An 18,177-nucleotide genomic window follows, 5' to 3' on the forward strand; every position below is an offset into this window, starting at 1 on the left:
GAGCAAATTAAAGGAGGCTGTGCATGTAAATACACTCTAAATATATCGGGGGAAAGGTAAAATAGTTTTCTAATAATTAACAATTGGTTACATCTTTTAAAGATGGATATAGTGGCTATATAAAATTGTTATTAAAATTAATTGCACCTGCTGGGTGGTGCCTTTAATCCCAGCACTCTGGAGGCAGAGGCAGGTAGATCTCTGAGTTCGAGGTCAGCCTGGTCTACAAGGGCTAGTTCTAGGACAGGCTCCAAAGCTACAGAGAAACCCTGTCTCGGGAAAAAAAAAATTAATTGCACCTTTGGTCTGAGGCGTTGCTCAGTGGAAGGGCACTTGTGCAGTACAGACAAGCTTCCATCCCCAGCACCACAATAAAAAGCTACTGTATTTTCTTGCCTTCTAAATTACAGCTACTGGAAAAAAAAATTTAAATTGCACACATGGATTGCATTATTTATTTACTGTATAGCACTGCCTAGAGTCAAACAGGGTCACTGGACAGTAAAGGCCTCCACTGTCTACTTCTACCCCAACAGAGGGAGAGAGAGGGGAGCGGGAGGAGGAGGGGAGGGAAATAAAAAGAAGCCAGTATGCTGGCTCCAAAGCTGGGAGCATTGGCTCCTAGCCAGGTGGAGGCAGGAAGATTCTGAGTTCAAAGCCAACTTCCAGTACCCATTCTTCATGACAGTGCCTTCCTGTCATCTGCCCACACAGCACCAGAAGTTCCTGTCTGACTCTGACATCCAGCCTCAACTTTCTCACATGTTGCTCTTGTGGCAAGACAAGGGCATTTCTGCTGGATCACCTGTTCTGCCCTGCCTGTCTCCACCCGACTCGGGATCTGCTCCTCATAGGCCCTCAAGAATGAAAGAACAGCTGAGCAGATGAGCAGACGAATCACTTGCCTTCCCTAGCCCCTGTAGAAGCTGCCTTACGCCTGAGGTGAGCACTGACTAGCCAACTAGAGACAGAGAGGGAGGGGCCTCGTCCCCTGTGGCATCCCCAACATGGGAAGAGGAAGGGGAACACAAGACCCTACGACCCCGTGTGATTTGCCTTCCTTGCAGGTGCCCTGTGCTGCCAGCACCCAGGCTCCTGCCATCCGTGCCACCCTGGACTCTCCCCAGATCCAGCAGAGGACAGAAGAAGGCGCTGCATACATGGCATTGGCGGTGACCAGAAGGTCAGCGTTGTCAAAGAGGGTGACGCCGGGCACCTCGACGATGAGCACATAGATGAACTCGATGGCCAACATGAGCACCAGCTTCCCGATGCAGCTGATCTGCAGGAACACGGAGCAGGCCAGCAGGCTGAGCAGCACACTGTAGGTGAAGTACTGGAGAGAGAGGGCCTGTCAGATCCCAGGAGGCCCTGGGCCGCGCGGGCCCCTCCCCACCTTCACCTGATCTGGGGGTGGGGCTGGGAGTAAGTCAGCCTGTCTAGGAAACTGGAGGTGGACTCCGGGATGAAGTGGACCCGGAAGTTGGTACAGATCAACTGTCAACAGATTAGCAGATCACTGGCATAGCTCCAAGCTCAAGCTGACCTGACTCACCCTCTCTGAGCCTCAGTTTCCCTGTCAGTAAAGCTCCCTTTCATATATGTCCATCCATGGACACCAATGATGCTATGCCTGGCACCGGCACCAACTGCAGGGAACAAGGGCCCCTCCCTGAGCTGCAGTTTAAACATTGACACACAAGGACTTTCAGAATTCCCCCAGCTGAGGGGACACCTGAACTAGCCTGCCTAACAGCATGCCAGAGGGGAAGTGCCACCTTCACTCCACGTCCTGTGATTGTTCACACAAGTGACTGCAGAGGCAGTGCTGTCTGGCCATCACCTTCTGCCCGGTCTCCTCTGTGGGCATGTGGGAAAGAACATCCTAAAATCTGAGAGCGTCTGCAGGCCCAATACATTGGTTCTAAATGAGGCTTCCCAAGAGAGACCACCAGGCCCTGCACTATGACCCTGGAGCCTCTCTCTGTCCTTTGCTGGCTGAGGGGCTGAGCCAGCTGATCTTAGGGCCCTCATGGATCTTTCATGTCCTGGTGCCAGTTCCAGACTTCAGTATCTGTTCTTTGGCTCTTTACATCTGGGACCATTATTTCTGAGTTTTCTCCACTCTCACTGTTTCAACGGCATCTCGCCTCTGGGCTGCAGCTGGCTGGTAGTGACTAGCTGTGAGCAGCCCTGGGCTTTCAAGAGTCAACAGAGGTACTATAAGGGGGAGGTCCCTGGTGATTAGATGGGTTTCAGAACAGCCTAAAGTCAGCCCCAGCATCAGAAAGGAGAAGACAGGAGAGCCTGCCCAGATAATTCAGTGCTAGAGTCCCATCTACCCGTCTTGTAGAGGGAAGGCTCTTACCATCCAGCCAGTACCTGGTACAGGATAGGCACTGCCTACACCTCAGCTATGCCGTGAACGCTGGCTTTGTAACAAGAAGGCTCCTGGGGTATGGAAGGGACTGGGAGAAGGGGCCTTTGTGGCCACCACCTTGCCAGATCTGTGGGGCCAAGTGGGGAAGGGCAGGAACGTCTGCTTCTGCGGCCATCCCCACACCCTGTCCCCATCTCTCGAACCTCTGGGAAGTTGCAGTTGGGCTGGGGGCTGCCACAGAAGCCCTGCTCGTCACCCAGGCTGTAGTTGAAGGCCGACTCCATCACGTGACACGCGTTGACCTGGTTCACCGTGATGTTGTACTCCGTTGCCAGGCAGCCCACCAGGTTCTTAGAGTTGCACATGAACTAAGAGGAAGGGGGGATTGAGGTTGCTCAGCCCCTGCAAGCCAGGCTAGGGAGGCCCATCCCACATGATGGTGGGCAGTACCAGTCCACCCTGTTTCCACAGCACGGCTGTACACACACCAGGAACAAAAAAGGCACCTGAAGGACAGCCTTGCTCTGGCTACAGACATGGCCGTGTAATCCACACTGGGGACATCCCCTGTACTCTTTCTAGTTTGAAAACAAGGAACTGAAAGCCTGTGTGAGATGCTAAGGACAGTCAAATTAGACCGCAGCCTGAGAAGGGACATGAACTTCCAGGGAAATGCTTCCCCTGGTCAGCCACAGGGCTCCACTGTTTGAACCCACAGAGCTAGGGAGGCACCTGGAGGCTATGGAGGTACCCACCATGTTGACAAAAGCCGAAAGGAACACCAGGATGATGGTGAACACCCCAACCAGGGTGCTGTTTGTCTTGGATCGCACGATCTTCCTGGAGAGTGTCTGCAGGGGAGTGGGGAAGAGCTGGGAAGGAAGGGGAAGACACAAAGCAGAGTTCAGTCAGTACCCTTCAGACAGCCCTGGAGCTCACTGGCCACACCCTGTCCTTGACACGGCTCTCGAGACTTTCCTGAGCTCCTCTAGGGTTGCACAGCCCTAGCCTCACAGTACTGCCCGGTGCTACAGCCCACCAGTGTCAGAGACTCAGACATGGCCAGGGGGGACTGCCAATGGCATGCAGCCCACAGGTGACAGAGGCAGGATGAAGGAAATGATGCTATCCTGACCAGATAGGAAATGGCAGGAAAGCCTGTCACCTGTGGTGGGAGCCTGAGCCTTGGGCTACAAGCAGGGAGAACATTGGGTGTTTGAGGAGTCAAGATAGGGAAGGCCCTCCTGGGAAGCTTCATGGAAGGAATGGAGAGTCAGAGAAGGAGGGCCCTCAGAGGAGGAGAGGGGCCTGGTAACAGGAGGGCATTGGGCGAGCATTTTCTTCAGCACGAAGGTTCCATGGAGCCGCCATTTGGCTTACCCAGATCCTCCTATATCCTCCCTAGTGAGACAAGCCATACATCTGCTCCCAGACCCTCTGTGTTTTTAGCAACCAAATGACAGCCTGCTAAGCCCGTCCTGTCACCAAATCTGACACACTTCACTGGCGTCATATACCACACCCTCCTCATCTGTTACACAACCTAGACTGACAAAGACGTTGACAGAGCAAAGCAGGGGACCTGGGCTTCTACAGCTCTACCACCTCGGCTGTCCCGGTGAGGCCAGTCTGCTGCCAACAGGGCAAGTGACCTTGGAAACCCCCAAGGACAGAGGGTGGTGGGTGTGGAGGGGCATGGGAAAGGAGGCAAGAAGCTGTGCTCTGGGCTGGTCTGTCCCCTGTAACCCTGAGCAAGCCACACTACTTCTTGGAAGGATGTCTGTCTGTCTGGGCACCTTAATTTTTTTTGGTTAAGGAGAGTAAGACATCCACAGGTCCTCAGCACCCCTGGACATTTCAAGAGTATGCCAGGCCACCAGGTCCGTCTATCTGTTACCTAACACTGAGGGCTGGTAAGTTGACATCAGAAGCTACCTCCCCTGTGCTCCGAAAACAGAAAAGAAAAAAAAAAACAGGTAAGTTAGTTTTCATGAATTAAAAGATTTTGTGGAGAAAAAAAGTTCAAGAAAGCAAAATGAATACTAATAAAATGAGGGGACATCAGAGCACCCCTGTGCTGCTGCAGGAATGGCCAGATAATGCTCCTGCTGTGGGCGGGCTGCAGAGGTATCTTAAAAATTAAGGGCAAATTGTATTCAGCACTTCCAGCCTTGGGTTTATACACAGAATTACTGGAAGCAGGGACTTGAGCAGACCTTTGAGCATCCAAGTCCACGGCAGCATTGCTTCTAATTGGGTGGAGATGGAAAAATTCTCAGATGTCCGTGAAGTGAAAAGCAAAATACGCTGCAGCCACAGGGTGCATGTACTGGGCCCCGAGACGGAACGACCTGAGGGCGCTATGATGTAGGGGAGCCTTGGAATCATTATGCTAAGTGAAGGAAGTCTCAAAGGGCAATCTATTGTAGGAGCCAACCCCTTTGTATGCGGTATGGAGAGCATGCAAACTCAGTGGACTAGAGGTTACCTATTACGGCGGACGGGCACAAGGAAGAAAACAAACATGAGGCTTCTTTTATAATAATGACAGCATTCCAGAATCAGTACCAATAGTTGCGTACACTAATACGCCCAAGACTCGTATATTACAAATCTGTCTGCCTTTATACAGGTACATTGTATGGAATGTGACTTGGCATCTTCATACAGCTTTTATTTTTCAAAGCCTTGTTCCATCTCTCCAGCAGCCCCAGTAATCCTGGGGAGACTGTTAACTTCTCTGAGCTTTGGTTTCCTTATCAGCAAATGGGGACTGCTGTCTCATTTGAAAAGGCTTTGTAAGCTGCTCCGTGTGGTTTGAATGGGAAATGTCCCTCACAGGCTCTCACATTTGACACTAGGTTCCTGGGTGGTGGCTCTGTTTGGAAATGCGGTGGAGCTGAGGGGCAGTGAGGAAGGGCGGGGGTGGGGGGTCTGCTTCTGCCACCTCCAGCCCTGTCCCCAGCTGGGCTGGGGACCCGCTTGGAAGTCCTGAGCATTGCCCAGGCTGTAGTTAGCTCTCTATTGCCTTGATGACCCCCACGACAAAGAGCAACCTGGGGAGGGAAGGGCGCATTTTACAGCTTGTAGTTCATCACTGACAGAAGTTAAGGAACTCTCTGGAGACAGGAACCTGGATGCAGAAACTGGTGCAGAGGCCATGGTGGAGTGCTGCTACTGGCTTGCTCTCCACGCCTTCCTCAGCCTGCTTCCCTACACCATCCAGGACAACCTGCCCACAGCAGTGGGCTGGGTCCGCACTCCTACATCAGTCATTAATAAATTGCTCCACGGGCTAGCCTACAAGAAATATTTTTCACAGTTGTAGTTCTTCTCCCCAGATAACTAGCTTGTATCAAAAAAAACTAAACCAAAAGACCCAGCTGCATAGCTGAGTGTTCTCGCTGGCTCCTGTGTCCTGCTGGAAGATGCCAGCCTTCTGCATTGAAGCTGTGTTGAGGTGCCACAGGAAGGCACGACAACTGGACTGGGAGAAAGGGAGCCGCCATTCTTTCCCACTGGTAGGCACGGGCCTGGGCTTCTTCCTAAGACAATAAGGTTACTACAGAGACACCGATGGAGCAGCTGGAATGGGCACAGAAGGGAGCGGCTGTACCCAAGACACGTGGGTAAGTGTGCTGTCACTGGAGGTGACCAAGATCAGCTGGCTTATCTTATGCAGAGTCCAGGGAAGGGATTTTGACCTCAGCAAGATGGCAGATTCCCACTGCTTAGGGCCCTCCACGCTGAGATTCTCTGAGTCTGGGATAGTGAGTGATAGTGGAGAGGGGCCTAGTTTTTTTTTTTTCAAAGAAGAAGAGTACCAGAAATGCCAAGAGGGGCAGGAAGGCTACATGTTGATTTGCCCTCTATGATAGTGGCAGCAGAAAACAGACTGGATGAGGCATACTAGGGGCTGTGGGGGCTCCAAAAGAAGCTGACACACTGAGAAGTGAGACCAGGCCTGGGGACAAGATGAAGAGCCCAGCACTGAATCAACCTTCTCAAGAAGTCTAGATGTCTGTGCACAGGCTGAAGGTAAGCCAGAACCCTTCATACAGGGAAGGGAAACCCTGGCACCCAGGGAAGGTGATCAATCGACCTATTCTGTCCTCAGGTATCTCTTGGCAAAGAGGACAAAAGATGGACAAATTAACAAAGGAAGCCTGGGCGTTTGTGGGAGATAGAGAAGCAAATGAAGTAAAGCGGCCTGGCTGCGGCTCACCAGAGCCTATGCCATAGAAACTGAGGAATTACCATATCTGAACCCCGGCCCGCTCAAAAGCTGAAATATGGTGGGGAGATTTAGGCATCCTTTTAAAAGGGGAATGCTTTCCAAGGGCAAACAGAATGACCATGAGTGTCACAGTCCAGCTAGCTCTGGTCAATACCACACAAGGTGATACGGTAACAGTTACTCCTTCTAATCCTAATCAGCGTTCCAGGGACTCAGTGATGAGACAGTCTGCACCCTGGGGGAAGCATTTAATATTTCCTGCTATGTATCTGCCCAAAGGTAAGCATTCCTTTACATCACTGTTCTGAGATAGGATCTCACATAGCTCAAGCTAGCCTCAAACTCACTATGTAACCAAGAATGGCTTTGAACCCGATTCTCTTGTCTTCACCTGAGATAACAGGAGTGCACCACCAAACCTGGTTACCTCTTACACATCGTAATGCACACTCAGGTTTTAGTGCACAACATGAAAGAAGGAAGAGGAATTCAGTGGAAATAGTTTGTAATGGAAATATTTTCTCCTGTTGGCTTCTGCTTTGCAGAGTAGGAACAAATGAAGAAAATCTGGCTGACCAGAGGAAGTGGGGAAGGAGGCAGCGGGAACAAGGGTGAGGAGTTCTGTCTACCTAACGTGTGATCGCTAACCTGGAGCGGCAGCTTCCAGAGTTGACAATATGTGGGGTTTTCTCAACATAGATGCAAAGGAACTGAGTTCAGCTCCCAACACCCACAGCAGGCAACTCACAACCATGTGTAACTCCAGCTCAGGGAATTCACTGCTCTCTGAAGGCATCTACACACATACACACACACACACACACCCCAAATACACAATTTAAAAGGAAAGTCTTTTCTTAAAAGGATATGTTCTCTTTAGAATTTAGAAAAGATAAAGAGTTTTTTAGCTATGGTATGCTTTAAACAATTGTGCTTATTTTTGAAGACAAGTTATCACTATATAGCTCAGGCTAGCCTTGAACTGTTATCCCTATATAGCTCAGGCTAGCCTTGAACTCTGTTATCCCTATAAAGCTCAGGCTAGCCTTGAACTCTCTATCTACCTGCCTCAGCCTTCTGAGTGCTGGCATTACAGACTTGTGCTAGAATGCTCTATCTGTAATGTTTGTATTGTCGTGAAATACCACACACAGCTTGCCATCTCCGTCATTTTGATGTAGCACCCATTACAGCCACACTGTAGCCATCCATTGTACACCCATTGTAGCCATCACTGCCACCTATCGCCAAAGTTCCTTCAGCACTCCACACAGAAACGTCACCCCCTAAGCACGACACCTCCCCATTCCGCCTGTGTGAGTCACCTCTAGTCTACTTTCTGTCCTATAACAGAAAATTCCATATCTGAAATAATACCAGAGTCGCCTGGCTTCTTTCCCTCAGCAGTGTCTACAAGGTCCATCCGCATTGCATGTGACAGGAGACTGCTCCCCTAGGCACTCAAACATTAGTCTATCACAGTGACGTGCCATTGTTTTATTTTTTGGCCCTCTGATGATGGACACTGAGCTGCTCTCACCTTTGCAACAATTTGGTGTCTTATTATGATGTCCATGGATGAAAAAAGTGAATTTATTTCCCTTTCTTCCTATTTTTTATGTATTTATTTCACTGTCTATTAGGGCCAAACAGGCCTAGCGGTCTTGACAACTCCAAGGCCAAAGCAGGAGGTGATTGAAAACAGAGCAGGAGGTCCCAGCCTGGAGGAAGGACAGCCAGTGCTCGCCTTTCACTGCAGTGAGCCACCCACACACGTGATTCCTGAGGTCCTTACCAGACCTGACAGCCACTACACCAAGACTTTTGACTATGGGGCAACTAAGCAAATAGATTAAGGAAGGGCCCTGTTTTGAGGGTGGAGAGTCCTTGACTCCCCACTGATGGAAATGAGGGAAGGGGGCAAAGGATTTCAGGGCAAGGGAAACAAGCCTAGATAATTCCTAAGACACACATATGGCCAGGGGTCAAGTACTGCCTAAAGATACAACTTAGACAGGGGCCTGCCATGCCCAAGAGGAATGGAAGATAGAATATACAACAGGAAGCCATGCTCCTTGGTGTCCCGTGTGGCTCTCTCTGGGGCCATATCCCTCATGTGCATGCTAGGCTCATCCCTAATCTCAGAGAATGTCCCTTCTAGGGCACCTGGGCCACTGAAGGCTATGACACTGAAGCAGCGATGGCAACCTTGTTGCAAAGATCAACAGGGGCTTAAAGAGGCGGCCAATAGGAACAGTCTGTAGTCTCCAGACAGGCTTGCCGTCAGTGCCAGTCAAGAGATGTGGACCAGCATCACACACTCCCTTGCCCATTAACTAAGCCAAGTGTGACGCTCAGGTCTTGACAGTGGCCTCTGCCACTGGTAGGAGACCCTCTGGATGGCATGTGGAGGGAGACTTACCTTTACACAGGCGTAGATCACGGACACAAACACCACCAAGGCCAGCAGCAGGAAACACGACAGGTAGAAACTCAGCATGAACAAGGAGCTGGGGGAATTAAAATGGTGAGAAGGAGCCGCACCCTAGTAGGAGGCATCCAGGGCCTAGCATCCAGGGCTGTCTGCACAGCTCTTGGGGCTAGCAGCTCTGAAAACAGTTCCATTTCTCCAAAAGCCAACTGCTCCATCCTTTCATCCCAAGAAGAGCTCTCTCAGCAAGGGCCCATGTAGGGCTATGTTGTAATATGGTCCGTTCCTGCTCTCCCCACCCTCCGGCCACCCTCATGGGGGACCAGCAGCCCATAAGGAGCCAATGGAGAGCTACAGAACACCTGGTCAATAGTGCGCCTCTCAGGCAGCATGGGAGAACTTATTTAAAAGTTGCCTGATTATCCTTACTCATCAGCACTCACGGGTTGATAACAGGGCCAAAAACAGACCTGGTAAGTGGCCGTCACGTCAGCTGCCCAGACAGCTCCTCTCTGAGACACCGTCATGTGTGTATCTAGCCCCCATCCCTTTCCATTGTCAGGGCCCCACAAAGAACCCTGCCCAGTTCCCTGATTCTTAGGCAGTCCTGGTTTCCCTGAGGAGGAGAGAGCAGGCCACAAGGGGAGGAAGCCTCAGACAAATGAGCTGCAAATGTTCTTCCAGGAACCCTCACTGCCCTCCCGGGGTAAGAGCTTGTCTAGGTACAGCACAAGCACAAGGCTGCCGGGGGTGGGGATGGCCTCCAGATGCCAGGCATTGTTGGCAGGTTGTAGGCTATTGGAGGGGAACACTGAGCCCTCCTGGGGAGGGGGCACCTCACTCCTGGCTTCCACAAAAAAACAGCTCTCAGCAGACTTCAACAAGGCAACAAGGGGAGAATTCTCATGAGGGAAAGAGAGAGTCTCAAAGTAACTGTTAAGGCTTCCCCAGTGGGCATGGTTGGAATGACCTGAGTCAACACGTTGGCCAGCTGGAGCTGTGGCCACAGGCAGGAATGACACTAACCACTGTAAATAGGGCAGGGAGCTGGCATGGCCCCAGCCTTCAGCCTTGCTGCCCTAAGAGCCAATGACAAAGGGGCAGGAGTGTGCACTTGAGCTAATGGACTGCCAACTGCGATGGGACAAAAGGCCTAGGATTCTCGTTGATGTACATGGTTATTACCTGTACCATGTTTTTAAAAAATGGGGTTGAATGACCATGAGGACCCACAGTTCCACGGCTCTGAGCAGCCTCCACGCAGGGTTAGCCAGTGTCTGGTTTGCACCTGAGGTGTCCTGAGAGTCAACAGACACATACGAAGGGGCATCTTTACACAACGGATGCCATAGAAATAAAAAGTGTTAGGAAGGCAGAAGTAGGGCAAGCAGGATGGCTCAGTGGACACAGGTGCTTGCCACCAGGCCTGACTAGCTGAGCTCCATCCCTGGGGCACAGATAGTGAAGGGAAAAGAGCCAACACTTGAAAGCTGTCCTCTGACCACACACATGCAATGGCTCATGAATGTCTGTGTACACATGTGCACACACACACACGCACACATAAATGTAATTTAAAAATGTTTAAAAGAAGGCAAGTGAACAATCTGTGGCTCCTCTGATTAAGATGCTCTGGGAAGGACAGACACGTCACCCATGCTGGGAGAAGGTTATCACAGCCACGGGGATCTAGTCAGGAGGCCCTCAGAAACACCCAAATGAAAACATTCTGCAAACCACCTGGCTGGAGTCTCAGTAATACAGCCACGGCCACAAAGACAAACAAGGCTACAGAATTATCTCCGACTTGTGAAGAGCTAACTGTAGTGTGGGGACCCGGGCAGGGAAGGAGGAGGTACAGCTAACTGCACTGTCGGACCTGGGCAGTGTGGCTTCTGGAACAGAAAAAGGGCACAAAAGGGGGAGGAAATGGGAATTGGGTGTACGGGTCAGCAGGCTGAGTATGGTTACCATGGTAACTTGTGAAGGAGGCTGTTGACATAGGGGGAAATGCAGGGAAGCTATGGACAAGCTCACCGTGCAACTTCTGCAGCTTCTCAGTGGCCCTACAATTATTTCAAAGAGAAAAGTAAAGTTTGGGTCGGGGACACCTCAGATCAAAAGTGGCTTAGAAGGCTAAGCCACATGGAACCCTGGATCCCAAGGGAGACCCTGACTAGAAAGTAGGAAGACATTTGGACATCTGGGGAATAGTTTTGGAAATTTGAAATTGACTGGGTACTAGGTGATAGGAAGAACTGTCGTTGGTTTTAGTTGATGTGTCAGATACTATGCGTAAGGGGAAAAAGTCCTTAAAATAGATGTCTATTGCCTATGGGAGAGAAATGTCTGTAAATTAACTTTTAAAAATCAGAAAAAATCCAGGCGATGGTGGTTATCCACCACCACTAATCCCAATACTCCAGAGGCAGAGGCAGGTGGAGCTCTGTGAGTTCAAGGCCAGTCTGGTCTACAGAGTGAGTTCTAGGACAGCCAGAGCTACACAGAAAAATCTTATCTCAAAAAAAAAAAAAAATCAGAAGTAGCTGAAACTAACAACTGTTCTAGGCAAGGAGTGGCAGTTGTTTGTGTGACTCCCATGTGCTTGAGTGATCAGATGCACACATACATGGGACAACACACTTCTCTCCTAGGTGTGACTCCTGTGAATTACTGTCATCTAAACCTCATTTCAAAAACCCTGTCTGCTCCCAGGTGTCCTGAGTGAGCTGGTCAGTCTTTGTTAGAGTTCCAGTGTGCCTCTTGGTAAAAGGGCCTGATGCCCCTGCTTTAAAATACTCTTCAGTAGTAGAAAAAAACAACTGTATCTTTTAAAGATATAAGACAGACAGACAGACAGACACACACACACACACTTTTTTGTGGGGCAGGGCGTGCGAGAGCTAAAGGTCTCCTGGCAGATGCTTTGGGTGACTTGACCAGGTCTGAGAGGAGAGTGACAGAAAGGGGTCTCTTGTGCAGCTGAGACGTGCCCAGTGAGGTCTCCACCTAGGCATTGAGCACTCACCTCCCCAGCCCAGAGGTAAAACCCCTGACTTCCTAGATCCACAGAGGAAACTAGGAAACCTCCCTCCCAGCCTGCACACCAGCCCACACTTCCTTCTCTGTTCCCTTCCCACTCCGGGGACCCTGCAGCCAGAAGAGGGAGTGTGTGGGGGTGGAATACTTACTGGGGCACCACGGTGACCTGGACAAAGCAGATGAAGAGGAAAACAAGGGAGGCACACGCCACATAGGCACCAAATCGGTCATCCACCTGCTTGGAGTACTGAGAGGGATGTGCACAGTGAGCTCGGGTGGCCCCGCCCACTGTCTGCTACAGCACAGCCAATGCTAGTAGCCCAGTCCCCAGGATACCCTACTCCAGGACGGAGAGCATATGGAGCCCAAAGCTAGGTTAGATGGACGGCAGTCAGTGTAAACGCCTGTATGGTAGAACCTGTGTGGCGGTGACAGAGGCTTGGGATTGCTAACCAGTCATTTTATGCGGGCTCACCCATGATGAACACAATTCACAATGATCACCCACCCGCACAGTGCACCCACGGGGACCCCTGCTGTGGTTTCTCCTTCCAGGAAGCGCTCATCTCACTCCGGGAGCTCCTGTGACTTATTCAGGGTCCCAACTCCCAGTCTCACCTCCTTCTGTGACACCACCCAGCTACACAAATGCTGAGGGACACATCAGTCAGGTCTACTTTCCTTTTCCATAGCTGTGCTTTGCTAACCAGGCCTTCCTAGCTTAATGCTGACAGTGGCTCCTAAGAGGCCATTTCAACTAGATGCTGCTGCATAGTGGGGCTTAGGGTAAAGAGAAGTGCCTGGTGGCCCTGTCACCACTCCACTGGGTGGCCCATTGGGCTGTTCAATCACAATCTAAGGTGGGACAATGCAGCACCTGGAGGTTCTGATGGGCCCCATGAAACTGGCTGGTTCCATGATCACAGCAATGTTATGGACACATTTACAGTGTGTGGTAGACGCTGTGTGTGTCTGACGGATAGAGCTCAACTGGTCCTCACTCTGATCCTGAGGTAGACGCTGTGTGTGTCTGACGGATAGAGCTCAACTGGTCCCCACTCTGATCCTGAGGTAGGTAAATATCTCCAGAGAAGGAAACTGAGGCACAGCAATAATAAGATGTATTCCTTTCAACCAAGGAAATCTCTTCAGAACTCCATCCGGGGTTCTAGTGTGGCCTCACAGGTTAGGACACTGGCTCTGGAGGTGACAGGAAGCCGTTCTGTGGGCTGCACCCTGTGCCCTGTCTTGGTTCTGCTGGGGTCCTCTCCTGGGGCCATACCTTCTTCTCTAAGTCGGGCTCCCTGAAGGTCAAAAGGAACTTGCGGACATGTTCAGACCGCAGTCTATCAATGCTCCTGGCATCAATGGCGCGGCCCAGAAACTCGTCCACTTCATCTTCTGGGTTGGCACTTTCCTGGGCATTCCTGGAAAGCAAGGGGCAGACAGACATAGGCAGACTGACACCCAGGGACACTGTCACATGGGTAGCTCTGCATGGCCATATGGGCTGGCCAGAGACACCTGGCAGACCCCCTGAGAGTTGGAAGGGACAGTGGGGACTGAGACCAGGCTGTGTTCTTAACTGCATATGACAGAAGGTACCCAAGTCCCAGAGGACCTTGCTGGCATTATAGATTACTATTGAAAATTTAATTGTGTTTGTTTTGAAACAGGGTTTCTCTGTGTAACTGCCCTGACTGTCCTGGAACTTGTTCTGTAGATCATTCTGGCCTCAAACTCAGAGATCCACCTGCCACTGCCTCCCAAGTGCTGGGATTAAAGGTGTGCGCCACCACTGCCTGCCTGAAGATTTTGTTGTTATTGTAACATATAAGCCTCTTTCTTTACCCTCTAGCTGTCTCCTCATCCTGAGCTAAGGCTAGGACTGGTGGGTGGGCCTTCCACCACAGGGACCATGGTCCAACTGCACTTGAAGCAGGAACAGGATCCCCTTGGGAAGCATGCTTATGGTGCCGCATTTAGAAGTCTAATTTCTCACAGTGGAACCTGGTCTCCGAGTACAGTCTGGCAGTCTCGAGGACTGGGAAGCACAAGAGGAGGAAGAGAATGTTCCCTCCGGATACTGGGTACACTCAGGCCCTGCTGCCAGCGTGCAAGGTCTGCATTTTCCTGGGGGAGCTGTGAAGAGAGAGCGCAGCCTCCCGGGCTGCTGCTCCTGTCCCTGCTGAACATCTGGGGCATGAACGACTCAAGGGAGGAGGAGGAGGAAAAACAGGCATGCTACTCACTTGTCCTTGGGGTCTTCAAAGCCCTGAAGGAGAAGGAGAGAGAGGAATGTGAGAACAAAGAGCCAGGAGCACACGCAGGCCTGCGGTGGCCACTGAATCCATCAAGGTGGCTGCATCTCATGGCTCTCTGCCCGGGAGCACCGTGATGACTTGGTGAACACAGTGGGTCCTTCCTAAGGCACAGACTCGGTGCTAGATGCCAGGGTGCATTGTGATTTCATCCTATCCACTGGCACAACGCCCACCCCCTCTACCCTGACTCTTTATATTCCTTGGGCCACTCCTCCTTCCTCCTGAGCCCTGGCTTGAAGAGAAATTGCTGAGCTGCTCAAAACTTGACATGTGTTCACACTCATCACCACACTCATGCACGTGTCTACACTCATACCACACCCATGCACATGTGTCCACATTCAACACCCACATGCTCATGCGCACCTGTGCACACACACACACACACACATTCACACACACACATCACATCAAACAAAATCTACAGGAAACCAGAAGCTTCCCACTTGCAAACAGCCTGGTTCTGGTTACCTACAACCACATATGTGGTATCTGGGAACCAATGTGTTCCTCCAAGGCTAGAGTTGACCAGATTTAGGAAGCAAGGAACCCATATGCCACCTGCGGGGGCTGAGTGTCTTTCTGTGGTTCAAGTCTCTAAGCCCTCAGATCTCAACCACAGAGACCTCCTTAGAGGTAATCTACGAACATCACCAAAGAGAAGCACTGGGGGGGGGGCGTCTGCCTGCTGTGGTGGGACTGGGGGAGGGGGTGTCCCTGCGGTCCCATGATGTCACCAGACAGATTGCCAGAGCAGGAACTGAGGAGGATCTCGTGTGGAGCACTAGCTAGCAAACGGAAAGTTCAGCAAGTGCTGATGAACCAGAAATCCAAACAGATCCCTGCTGTGGGACAATGGTCTGTACCCTGTCACTTGTATTTTAAATAAACTCTGATTGGCCAATAGCTAGGCAAGAAGTAGAGGCGGGGCAACAAGAATTCTGGGAAGAGGGAAGTTTCAGTCTGCAGTCATCACCTAGACAGAGAGAAAGCCAGACACAGAGCAAGCAAGATGTGACTGCCTAGCCGAAAAAAGGTACCAACCTATGTGGCTAACAGACAAGAATTATGGGTAATATAAGTTATAAGAGTTAATAAGAAGCCTGAGCTAATAGGCCAATCAGTTTATCATTAATGTAGACCTCTGTGTATTTCTTTGGGGCTGAATGACTGCGGGACTGGGTGGGACAAAAACTTCAGTCAACAGATCCCTGCCCCGCTTCATTCCTGTGAAGAACTTGGCTTAGAAGCCACTGAAACACATTTCCTCATGAGCCAGGGCTGGCAGGTGCTGAGTAGATCTGGCATACCTGTGACATGAAGGACTCCCAGGACCTCAGCAGCCTCTGGAGGTCCCATGCCGTCATTCTGACCTGTACCCAGGTGGCTATCCCTAGTGTGGGATGGCCAGTCAATCACTGTCTGCGCAGACCAGCCAGACCCTTGTCCTCACTCTCTGAGACTCACGCTGCCTTCTCTTTAGACTACAGAGACTTTCTCATGTCAACCTCCTTGCTGTAGAAGTGGGTGTCATACAGCTGAGTGTTTTGTTTGGGACAGGCCCATGTATGGGCTCTCATGACCCCTCAATGAGTTCAGCATAGCCAGAAACAGAGATGGATAGGCAAGCTGTCTACAAAAGGCCACCATGAGCCTCCAGACCACGGAGTTCCATCCCATGAGCCAGCACAAACTAACTATACAACTGGGAACAATGGGGCTACACATATACAAGCCCATCTCCACGGATCAAAAATACCCCCAAGTGCCTTGTTCCTGGCTTCTGTCAAGGATACACTTTCTTCCCTGTACTGAGCAGAAAGATGGATTGAATCTCGGTCCCTGGGGGATGCCATGCTGGTGTGGGTAGTTCAGGATCCACTGAAGGTGGCAGGTACGTTGACAACAGGATAGAAGACATTGCTGTCCATAAACCAGCTCAGTACAACTATTAAGAACAGGCCAGGCTGGACTGTGGCTCAGGGTCGGGGCATGAACCCACATGACTTTCACCGGTACCACTGCAATCCACCTACCCACCCATGCATCCATGCACCTAAACCTCAGTCTAGTGAACTAGGAACACTCACTGACTATGCGCACTACTGCTAAGACCTGGTCACTTCATCTCCCTCATCCTGCTGGTCTCATCCTGTCTCCCAGCAGGGCAGGCAGAGAGCATCTTTGGATTAATCATATAAGCTCAGGCCACACACATGTGCCCGTCAGCCACTTATTAATATACAACCTTAAAGCCTTGACAAGGGGTGTATTCAAACACAGAAGCCCAGCTCAGCAAAGCACTTGGCAAGCTGAGTAAAACCTTGATAAAGATTTCAGCAAACAAAACTGCTGGCCATGGATTAGTGCCTTCCCATTCGCTGTTATGCTTCACTGAATCCAAGCCATCCACCTTCAATGGGCTACTTTTGAGTTTGTGTATTTTTCAATGCTGTTTTTGTTTGCCTATTTGTTTGTTTTTTTAACTCACCCACGTGCCAGAAGTCAGGCAGAAGTGCTCTTTTTGCATCTTCCTCAAAGATTTTTGGGAAGCTTAACGCCAAAGCCAGTGGCTGGCAGGACAGCTGTTGAAATCGGCTTCATACCCAGCACACACTCCCCACAGGATGGGTGAGGCTGGGAAAGGAGGCTTTGATGCCAGTGTCCTCAGAGAACACTGTGCCCAGTCAGCACGGGGCACCTTGTTCTGAATGATCTTCGTCCCCTGCTGGGCTAAGCAATTAACACCCAGGAGCCTCCCCTGAGGCGCAGCCTCCTCTGGAGCCGTCCCTTCCCACTCACAGCCCCTACTGCTACTTCTTCCAGAGTTCCCTGCTCTAACAGTGATGAATATGCCTGCCAAACCAGTGCTCACAGTCCAGACTTCCTAGGAAATTACTGAGGTTGCAGGTTATTCCAAATGTCACTGGAAAATGACCCCAGGGACTGCAGAGAGACTGTGGTTTCCCACAAGGCTACTTTGTCGCTTGCTGGCTGTTTCCTTCCTTTCTCTGTACCTTCTCTAAGTTCCTTTTCTTGCTATCTCTTCCTACTCCATATTCCCTTCTATCCCCCCCCCCCCGTCCCATCTAACTTCCTGCCCCCCCCAAAACCCTCTGGTCATATGAATTCTAATTCTGTAGGAGGTTACTAAGGAGCAAACCAGCAACAGGAAGGACTGGACTTTGATTTGTGGAGGGCCCTGGAGGACATTGCGGCTGCAGGTCATGTTGGCACGGATCAGGCCTGTGGACGGCTGGGTTCATAGCCCTGGGTAAGCCCGGGATCCTCCTGTCTTCTCCCTTGCAGTAACAGTATAAAACCAGTAGTTTATCTACCCTCCAAGTTTTAAATGGACTCCGGGACTCTTTTTTTTTTTCTGGCTGTACATCTGTGTATCATCTGCTACTTGTCAGCTGGCAAGGAGTGGAGCAACCAGGTCCCCTGCCTGTTTCTTCCTTCAGGTCCTTGGTTCTAACTGCACCTAGTCTGATCTATATATCTGGATCATATTGTCCGCAGCCTGCTCCAGCTTACTCCCATGACAGAATGGCCACACCTCTTGCTCTTAGCCTTGAGTCTCCCCAGCCCTCCTTCAGTAGACAGCTTCCACCTGAGAGCAAGGTGGCCTTAACCTGAGCAGTGTCCAGGGGTGGCAGCTGAGGTCTAGGCAGAAAGTACAAGTACAACCATTGCCCCTGGCTTCCAGTAACTCCTCTTCTCCTTTACGAATCAGCAACACATTCTAAATTATACTTAGGGT

The 18,177-nt window shown here is 50.9% G+C and overlaps 1 protein-coding gene across 1 annotated transcript in view; it reads right to left on the bottom strand.

Moving 5' to 3' along the window:
* The window catches only part of Adcy5 (adenylate cyclase 5), a 148,256-nt gene that overhangs the window by 13,865 nt on the left and 116,214 nt on the right, over positions 1–18,177 (bottom strand). The window contains exons 9-15 of the mRNA XM_075965287.1: positions 14,343–14,365; positions 13,373–13,517; positions 12,240–12,337; positions 9,040–9,127; positions 3,136–3,252; positions 2,584–2,748; positions 1,161–1,336 (exon numbers count right to left, since the gene is read on the bottom strand). Coding sequence (XP_075821402.1) covers positions 1,161–1,336; positions 2,584–2,748; positions 3,136–3,252; positions 9,040–9,127; positions 12,240–12,337; positions 13,373–13,517; positions 14,343–14,365 — 812 coding nt within the window. The remainder of the gene's footprint in view (positions 1–1,160; positions 1,337–2,583; positions 2,749–3,135; positions 3,253–9,039; positions 9,128–12,239; positions 12,338–13,372; positions 13,518–14,342; positions 14,366–18,177) is intronic.

The sequence above is a fragment of the Microtus pennsylvanicus genome, chromosome 1 (genome assembly GCF_037038515.1).
Source record: "Microtus pennsylvanicus isolate mMicPen1 chromosome 1, mMicPen1.hap1, whole genome shotgun sequence".
Taxonomy (NCBI): domain Eukaryota; kingdom Metazoa; phylum Chordata; class Mammalia; order Rodentia; family Cricetidae; genus Microtus; species Microtus pennsylvanicus.